Source organism: Agelaius phoeniceus, chromosome 15, assembly GCF_051311805.1.
Source record: "Agelaius phoeniceus isolate bAgePho1 chromosome 15, bAgePho1.hap1, whole genome shotgun sequence".
Lineage (NCBI taxonomy): Eukaryota > Metazoa > Chordata > Aves > Passeriformes > Icteridae > Agelaius > Agelaius phoeniceus.
Window position 1 is genome coordinate 8,207,697 of NC_135279.1, and position 9,713 is coordinate 8,217,409.

The 9,713-nt window shown below is 46.8% G+C and overlaps 1 protein-coding gene across 2 annotated transcripts; it reads left to right on the forward strand.

Annotated features, from left to right (window-relative positions):
- Positions 1 to 510: 510 nt before the first annotated feature.
- Positions 511 to 9,713, forward strand: HNRNPA0 (heterogeneous nuclear ribonucleoprotein A0). 2 transcript variants are annotated; one of them, XM_077186299.1, is made up of 2 exons: positions 512 to 1,641; positions 9,629 to 9,713. In XM_077186299.1, the coding sequence occupies exons 1-2, from the start codon at positions 872 to 874 to the stop codon at positions 9,696 to 9,698; spliced, it is 840 nt and encodes a 279-aa protein (XP_077042414.1). In that variant the 5' UTR covers positions 512 to 871; the 3' UTR covers positions 9,699 to 9,713. The 2 variants fall into 2 exon arrangements, with proteins under 2 accessions (XP_054498871.2, XP_077042414.1); XM_054642896.2 differs by lacking the exon at positions 9,629 to 9,713 and having other exon boundaries at positions 511 to 3,447.

Here is a 9,713-nt window from a genome sequence, read left to right on the forward strand (position 1 = left end):
GGACGGGACCCTGTCCATGTGCTGTGGGCTGGAGCGGGGAGCTCGGGCCAGAGGCGCCCCGGGGCTCCCGCCGCGCTCTGAGGGGAGGCCCCGAGCCCCTGGCGGGCTCCGCCATTGGGGGCGCGCTCGAGGGGCGCCCAACGGTCTCCGCCGTTCAAACGCTCCCGCGCGCCCCGCCCCCCGCGCGCTGCCCCGCCCCCCGCGGGGCGGGCCCAACGGGGAGGGAGCGCGCGCCGGGCCGGAGGCGGCGTCCCATTGGCTGCCGGCCGCGGGCCCGGCGCATTGACGCAGCATGCCCCGCCCCTCCTCCCGGCGCGCGCGGAACGCGTCCTGCGTTCCTATTGGCTGTCCGCCGCGTCCGTCGTCGGCGAACCCCGGGACTTTTGCGGAGGTCGCGCTCTTTCATTGCTTGCAGCACACGTCCATCGCGGCTTAAGCCACGCCCCTTAAAGGTGAATGGCGGGCGGCGCCGGCGCATCGCTCTCGTTGGCTGCAACGGCGGGGGAGGAAGGCGCGGGGGGCGGGGCTCCCGGCGGCCCCTTTGTGTGGGCACCAGTCGCCGGCCGCGCTCCCGAGAAGCTGCTGCCGCCATTTTGTGCGCGCCTGTGTTCGCGCCCACCCCCGCCCGCCTTTCCGGGGGAGCGGCGGCACCGGGGACGCCCCGACTGTGCTGCCGGTCAGGTGAGGCGGAGCGGAGGCGCCGGGCCGCGCCGAGGCAGCTACCGCCGGCGGCCGCCGCAGCCGTGAGGTCGCGTTGCTCGCAGGGGGAAGAAGCGGCAAGACGGAGCAGGAGGGGAAAAAACCTCCGGAGCTGCCCCCGAACAGGAGGAGGAGTCTCGGCGCCAGGCCCAGGCGCGGCCCCGGAGGCAGCATGGAGAACTCGCAGCTGTGCAAGCTGTTCATCGGTGGGCTGAACGTGCAGACCACGGAGGCCGGGCTGCGGGAGCACTTCGCGGCCTACGGCACCCTCACCGACTGCGTGGTCGTGCTCAACCCGCAGACCAAGCGCTCCCGATGCTTCGGCTTCGTCACCTACTCGGCGGTGGAGGAGGCGGACGCCGCCATGGCCGCGTCCCCCCACGCGGTGGACGGGAACGCGGTGGAGCTGAAGCGGGCCGTGTCCCGGGAGGACTCGGCCAAGCCCGGCGCTCACGCCAAGGTGAAGAAGCTCTTCGTGGGCGGCCTCAAAGGGGACGTGGGCGAAGGGGACCTGGTGCAGCACTTCAGCCAGTTCGGCCCCGTGGAGAAGGCCGAGATCATCGCTGACAAACAGAGCGGGAAAAAGCGCGGCTTCGGTTTCGTCTACTTCCAGAACCACGACGCCGCCGATAAGGCGGCCGTGGTTAAGTTCCACCCGATCCAGGGCCACCGAGTGGAGGTCAAGAAGGCCGTGCCCAAGGAGGACATCCAGGCGGGCGGGGGAAGCGGCGGCTCGTCCAGGCCCTCCCGGGGAGGCAGAGGAGGAAGGGGTCGGGGCGGCGGCGGCTCCGGTAACCGGGATCACAACGGGCTTTCCAAAGGAGGCGGCGGCTACAACAGCTACGGCAGCTACGGCGGGGGAGGAGGCGGCGGGTACGGCTCCTATGGCAGCGGTTCCTACGGAGGCGGCGGCGGAGGGGGAGGCGGAGACTACGGCAACGGGTACGGCGGGTTCGGCAGCTACAGCCAGCACCAGTCCTCCTACGGCCCCATGAAGAGCGGCGGAGGAGGTGGAGGAGGGGGCGGCAACTGGGGGGGCCGCAGTAACAGTGGACCGTACAGAGGAGGCTATGGTGGGGGAGGCTACGGGGGCGGCTCTTTCTGAGCTAGAACGCCCATACCCATTGATGGGGAGGGCGTGCAGAGCCCTCCCTTCGATACGGGGCAGCTTCCAAATGGTTTCTCCCCTCATTCGCCGAAGGGCAGCTCCTTTTAAATGCCTCCCTGCTGTGGGAGCGGCTCCTAAATGCCCCCTGAGGGTCGCCTCTGCTGCCTGTGCCACTTCTTTCTCTCTGAAGATGGACTGGGCCCCACATACACATATTTTGTGTTACAGTCATTGATGGACTCTATTTTTTTATTATTACTTGGACCTTGGTCGTTTTTATACTAGCAACGAAAAATGTCTTGTTTTAATTTGTTTTTTGGGGGGTGCGGGGTGGGAAGTGTCTTGCTGATCTGGAGTAAATACTGGGGAGGGTTGGGGGGAAGTTCCTTTGTTGTAAGGACTCGATGCCTGGATACTACGTTTTTTTCTACAAAAGCTACTCGGATCCCATGACTGACTTTTAACATTTCTGTAAAGGAAGAAAAAATGGTTTTTACGTTTTTTATTTTTTAAATAAATCATTGTGTTCATTGACCTTTACATGTCTAATTTTTTTTCCTAGGATCAATTCCGTACGGTTTTAAGGCTTTTCTAGGTTTGAAGCAAGTGTTCCTCTGCTTTTAAATCTCTGTGTACTTAGAGTAGTAAATATTTTGTTGCCAGTAAAGGTCCTAACTGACTTTTTTTGCTAGTGGCTTTCAAACACTCAACAGAAATTTTTGAAGTACTAATCCGTGGATGTGGTCTGTTTTTTAAATACTCGTTCTCACTTTGGCAGTTTGTGTGCATCCACCATCTTGTACTAGGCAGTTTGACGTGCTGACATGGTTGGTTGGTCAATTTTTTCTATAGGACTTTTCCATCAACGTATGTACTGTGTAGTTTTGAAGAAATAGTTTGTGTTAAGCATGTGTTTCATTCATATAAAATGTTCAGAATTTCTTATTGCTTAGTTTTCAAGTCCTTGGTTTGTCTGTGTGTGATTCCTTCCAGGAAAGGGTCGACATTTATCCCTTCTATTAAAGGCATCCTTGTTTTCCTAGCCCCGGGTTAACAGATTTCACTGGGAACTATTGTCCTTCCTGCAAGTTCCTGAGAACCCTCGCAGCTCCATCTGCTGTCAGCATGGCAGCCCCGTGCTTTAAGGGCTTCCTTAAAGCAGGAGTAAAACTGGCTTGCTGATGATTGTACCAGACTTTGGAAAGTTATTTTATGCCACTACATGACTGGTGTAGAGTGCAGTGACATCTGCATGTCAATAAAGATGGGGTCCCTGACTGCTGGTTGGCTGGGAGGGGGAAAGGAATGGATTTGCAATACCTGCCTCAGCACGTAATTGAACAAATAATAATTGCAGTTGCCCGTATTTCAGAAAGTGGTGATCTAAACTGGGCAAAGAGCTCTGAGAAGTGAGCCAGCAAGTGTACCAGTAACATAGGTGCCAGTTGTAAAGCAAAGATATCTGTGTAGTCTGCTTGATTAAAAAATGTATATTTGTAGCCCTTTCACGCAATACAATTAAAGTTTGTTGTTTATTAAAAAGCATAATGTTTTAGGGGAAAACTGCCTTCCTGCATAGAAATATAGAATAGCAACGTTTATGGGTTTATGGATATCAAATAAAAGATTTGAATTCCTTATATGCTTGAGTGAGAGTATATATGATGTGGGGCATGCATTTAAAAAGTACAAAGTTATTTTCACTTCAGGTTTCTAAGCTCTTAGAATGCTGATGTTTCATGGGACTGCATCATAAAAGCTGCTTTTTGCTTTCCTCCAGATATGCAAGATACTAGGCAAATAATTCCCACTGATTCCAGTGCAAAGTTAAATGTGTAGGGCTTGGTGCTTCTGGGCTGAAGAATTTCGAATGAAATTTCAAGGTATTGTTACTATTTGTTGTCAATATAACTTGATGATGATTTAAATTGAAATGAGCTTTGTTGTTATTAGAAGTGAAACTGCATCACCTTAATTGCCTTTGTGAGCTTAAACAGGACAACCTCTTGGTATCATCAGGATTTAAACTGAGAGCTGAGTTTCCTCTGATTGTGGTTGTTTATGGCTCTTATGGAGACTGGCTCTCTTTGGCTTAGCTGAGCTTTTATGAATAGGTTCCAAATAACTTGCTGTTTGCAATTATACTGTAATTTTTCTATCTCAAAAGCCTGTTAGTCACTGTTGTGCACCAGCATCTCTTATGCATTGTTGTAAGTCAAGTTTCAGAGTCTGAGTTTGTAAAACACTGCAAGTGCCAGCTCTTGCCCATGCACAGCTTCAGGTGGTTTTATCATTGAAGGCTTTTTCTGTACCTTTGCACTTTACAACCATGTTGGACAGTCATCCTTGAACTTCATGTGAAGCACAGTTTTCTTGTTTTTAGCTGAAATGAGCAGCAGAGTTCTAGGTTGTGTGTTAGTTTGGGGGTATGATTTAGTCTTTGCAGTGTTGTTGCCTTAACCTTATGAAGGAACAACCTGGCTTGCAGGAAATGGTTAAATTCACTCTTGTGATGTGTCTTGTCATTTGATTTAGGAAGCTAAAGGTTTATGCACCAGCTGTAGCTTTATGGTATTTTCATGTTATGTGCTGTGACAGAATATGTTGGTACTAGAAACAAGTAGGTTTTAAAAAAAGTGACTTTGTGAAATCTGACAATTTGGGAAGTGCTGTACTGAAATGTGCTGTTACCTGTGTGCAATAGTCCTTGTAGGACTAAAGTCTGCTAGGACAAAGAGCTGATCCCAAAAATCACACATGGATTAGGGGGTGGGCTGCCTAGTGTCACCCTCTGGAGATTGTCACCTGTTTAACCATGTGGTTTGAGTAGGTGGCACCTGCTCTGTGACCCCTGGTGTCTGCGGAGTGAGAACTTGTGACCCTGCAGGTGCCATTGGAGAGGATCCTGTGAAGGATAGGGAAGGGGCCCAGGGTGTACCATGGAATACAGAACAGTGCAGATCTGTATTGGGTGGCATTAAAGACACTGTGACTTCAGAACTATAAAACCGTTTCTAGTACAGTTCCTAGTTATAAGAGATTTGTTGATAAAGCTTTGCTCATGTGTTTAAAGGTATTTAATGATTTTCTGAGCCCTGGGTGGATTTGTCTGCATAGAGGTGCATAGGAAGAGCTGAGCTGAAATAAGGTGTGTGGCTGGCATGTAAATAAGTTTGTGACTTCACAGTTGCTTCAGGAAGGTCACAAAGATAGAAATAAAGTAACTTTACTGTCCCTTAGTTTGTAGTTGAGTTATGAAGTTCATATGTCTGAAATTATCTCAATAAGTTAATGGCCTTCTGTTCAGGACCAAATGCTTGATTGTGTTGATGTCACCTGTGAGAAATAGAAAATAAGAGCAATTAGTTTGCTTTCAGCATTTAATAAAGTAAAAATGTGGTAGTTTTCTTAAAACACAGATGTTCTTTTATTTTTGTAATCTGCATGACCAAAATGGAATTCCCAAAACCAAACTTTTCAGGCTACAGTGTCACTGAACTCAGTGTGTTGTGATGTACATATAGTTTTTTAATAGTAATGGGTGTTCATGTCTGCTCTAAAATATAATTTGTTCTTGACTTGTAAATTTTATTTGGCTAATAAAACTAGCCTAACTTGAACTTTCATAATACTGACTACTACTGCATTAAAGAGAAACATGCTAAACACTTGTACGTGGAGTGCAGTGATACTTGCACAAGTCTGTGGAAGTACCTCCCACGTGTTTGTTGTAATATCAGGTGCTGGAAAGGTGGTTTAGAGCAGTGCTAACAGCCCAGACAGCTTCCATGGCAGTAAATCTCTGTAGGTCACTGATGGGGTGACACACTTGCAAAATAAAAGCTGTATCTTGCAGGCTTCTGGAGTGTAACAATCCTTACCCTCCAGAACTGGGCAAGGCTTTGTGTTGAATGCTGCAATAGCTGCAGTCCAGACTCCGGTGCTGGCTCTGGCTGTCCTGTGCTGCTCCCAGGAGCTCAGCCCCACGGGGAGGTGGGCACTGACAGGAGGTGTGCCTGAACTCTGCCAGATATTTGCACATATGGACTTAACGACCTGTGAAGCAGGAATACTTAAAATCGCTAAAAATGTAAAGTTCTCAAATGCTTTATAGTGTCCTCCTCCCCCCCCCCCCCAGCCTCTGCTGAGATCCCTGTAAAACAAATTCTGCTTTCATTTGGCATTGGAAAGTCTAATTGGATGGTGTAGGTCAGAAAAGTGGTTTATTACCCTGCTCTGCCAGCTGATGCTGCCATCCCAACATGGCATTGCCACTGCTGCCAGAAAGGGTCTGAGTGCTGCTCAGGACCTCAGCCTTCCATCTGAGTGGGAAAAGAGAGCAGCTTCCTTTCTCTACATACCTCAGAATGTATATTCTGAAGTGAAAAAGTTTGGCTTAAATCATCATATTGTTAATTAATCCCTAAAAAATGGCCTGAAGGATACCCCTCTGATGTGCACACAGTGAACAAAACACGGTGTGTTTTGTGAGAATGGGGTTTTGCTCCTACAGTCTGTCACAGGGTTGGGTTTCTGATACAAGGCAGTTTATCCAAACCTTTAGATTAGGATTGTTTGACCTGTTGTAGCTACTATGGATTAGTGTTTATCATGTTATCAACAGTTTATACCACGTTTATGTGGTTTACCTTGTTACAGACCTTTGCTTTCTGAGCTATTTGGAAAAAGGCATTTTCAGTGGTTTTTCAAACTCTATATGGGTAATACCTTGGCTTTGAAAGTGTAACACCCAATTTTCAGTCTTTCACACTAGCCAGAGGCATACTTTACAAAACAATGGGTTATTTAACATGTTTTGCATAGCTGATTCTGTGATCTGGTGTATGTGTCCCTTAAAGATGAGTTTTCTGGTTGTTATTTTTGTATTTCTTAATGAATAAAACAGTTGTATCCCTGCTTCACTTGAAAATGTATTTCACAATGCAAGCACACCACAAGGAGTTTTGAGCTAGCCTGAACAAGCACTATTTGCTTTTGTTGATGGGCATTTTTTTTGGTCTCCTGTTGAAGCATTACTGCTCTGTTATTTCTGGAATGTTCATTTATACACACACACAGATGTTACCTCTCCTTCCACTTACCTTTAATGAGTATTTATTTGTGCTGTAATGTAAGCAGTGCTATTGATGAGTGTCAGATGTGTATTTCTCATTACAAGATGAAAGTCTTCCTGCTATGTATGTTTTCCTGGGAATTTTGTATATTTACCTGTATATGAGGACTTTTAAGGGGCGGATGGAGTTGGATGCTTTTCTTGTTGCTGTTCACTTTGACAAATCTTAGTCTTTTTACCTTCTCTGCTCCCAGAACTCTCACCAATTTTTATTATATATAAATGGGTGGAAATAGTCACTTTTGAATTGATACCTCTTGTTCATATGGCTCTCAGAGTGTTTTAATCCTATAAAATCTATATTCCCCTTAAAAACATCTCTCTGGGGAAATGGGTAGTGGGAACCCTGAAAGAACAACAGCTGTAAAGCTGTAGTTCCCTGCAGAAAAGAGACATTCTTTAGATTTTTCTATTTCCTGTATTACCTGCTGAGTAGACTGAACAGTTAAAAAGATGGTACAGTTCAGGTCTAGGCTGTAGCAAAAGAAAAAAACCAGCCAGCTTAAAAACCAAAATTCAAGTACTCTTCTCTGTGGTTCAGCCTTTGCCAGTAGGAGTCCTAACCTAAAGCTGCAACAGCTTTTTTTAAAGTACATTCTGAGTGTGGTTAATCTTGGTGTAACTTCTTTTTGCTAAAAGTCTTTGAGGCAAAGCTGCAATGTTTCCTGTTGTTGTTACAGTAGTAACAGCAGTGCTATTCTCAGATTGTCAGCCATCCAAAGAACCAAAGCTCCTTAACTTGGAAAACTAGATGTCAAGCCCAGGCAGACTAATAATGCCATCTGTCTGAGGTATCTGGATATTAACCCTCTTAGCATGATGCTTAGGGTTTCATTCCCAAATGCTTTCGCAGATGGAAAGTACACAGATTTGAAAGAATAGCTCTTCTTTTTTTAAAAAAATTAAATTGGGCTATGTTGAGCTGTGTACAATTTTGGTGCATATTATATTCATCAAACTACTATAAATACCTTTCATGAGTAATGCAGTGAGGAATCTATGCCAATTTAGAAGGGAATTACATTTCTGGCTGGAAATATGTCAAGATGCACATTTGCTCACCACCATCAAAGTACCAATCGCTGATTAACATTGCAGAAAAATTCCTTAGAAGCAAAATGAGCTGATGAATGTGAAAGTACATAATATGTTCAAATGCTACTTTGTACCATGGAATTGCCAACTGGTTTGTCTCAGAGAAGCCCTGTTCTCCTGGGAATGCTCTTTGAATTCAAAGACATGCAAAACCACACATCTGAAAACACACTGTCAGTCTGTAATCTAGTTAATATAAAGGATCAGTACAATGTCAGTCTCTTCTGTCATTTCTGTAATTTTTGTTGCTTTCTGTAGCTTTACAATGGACTTTCCCTCTTTTGTAAGAAAATTTGCTTTCCACAGAAGCCTGGGGGGGAGGGAAGCGTGACTGTAGTCACTGCAGGCACTGCCTGAGGAGGAGAAAGTTCAGGAATGCTGAACCTGTTTGCAGCACAGGTGTGGATTAAAGCAATGCTAGGTAAAATGCACAAGTACTTTGGGTCTGGAAGTTCATGTGCTTTTTACTTTTTCTCTGTGGATCAGTAATATTGTTTTCTGTACTGCACACTAGCCCAGCTGCAGTGGGAAGCCTCCCTCTCCCAACCTCACACCCTGATGAACAAATTGCAGCATGGGCAGGGCATGGCCCTGGGGGAGGCTGTGCTTACCTTGTTATTGTATACAAGCACAGCACTATCAGCTGTGTTTTGAAATCCTTTACTCCAATTTCATCCTCCAGATCCCCTCCCTCCTCAGAAGGGGTGTCCTCTGGTTTCAGGTTCACTGGCGCTCCCTGGGCCGGGTCAGAGCATTGTGAAATATTCCTGATGCTAAATCCCCATTTCTCTCCTTGTGCTTATTTAGTACCTCTTCAGGTTTTAGTACTCTTTTAAGCTTACTGGGTAACACATTTGGCCCAAGTCCTTCACTGTGAGATTTCATTTGGAGTTTGTTTTCTTCCTACCACTGTAATAATGATGCTCTGTTTATTGGAAGGGGCTCCTTTGAGTCCTGATTGCAAGGTCAGAACTTCTCCCCCAGGATCACTGCTGGATGTTTGGAGTTGTCATTGCTCATGCCTCTTGCACAGGGTGGTTAGCAGCTGCATTCTGCAAGGGTAGTGCCAGCTTTCTACTGTTACTTTCATGGAGGTGTGTCCTCCTGAAAAAGAGAAATCCCCAGCAGCACAAGGAGCTGCAGCCCTTGCAGTCAGTGTGCCTTTTCCCTCAGGCCCATCCCTCCATTCCTTTCAGCAGTCTTAAATGCAGGCAAATTATTTTTTCTCAAATGACATCATTTAGATGTTATGGGAATTTTCTTTTACTCACCCAGCACCAGTTAAAACCTCAACTTCCTCTGTGTGGTATCAATTTTACTTTTAAATCTTCGAGGCATGAGCTTGGCGGTGAATCAGCCCCAGTGTGTTTTGGAAAGGTTACAGTGGCTTTGGGTGTAGGTGGTGGCAATGGGGAGCTCTTGTTTTTGATATACTGGGGAGTCAGATGGGAGGGAGTTGGGAAACATCACCTTCAGAAGGAAGAGCTGGGCTTGTTTTATTGCTGGAGCTGCTCTGTGCCAAAAGTGTTGCAATGAGCTGATGCCACACACTCTCTAATGCCTTTCTAAAGTGTGGTTTTCTTCTTTCACAGGGTGCACTTCTGTGTGAATGAGAGGATGGGAAAGCTGAGCCCTGAAAAGCACACCACAAAAGTCGAGTAAGTGAACAGAAACCTG

Excerpts from the sequence above, each read along its gene's own strand:
- HNRNPA0 (XM_054642896.2), top strand. The coding sequence starts at position 872 with ATGGAGAACTCGCAGCTGTGCAAGCTGTTCATCGGTGGGCTGAACGTG.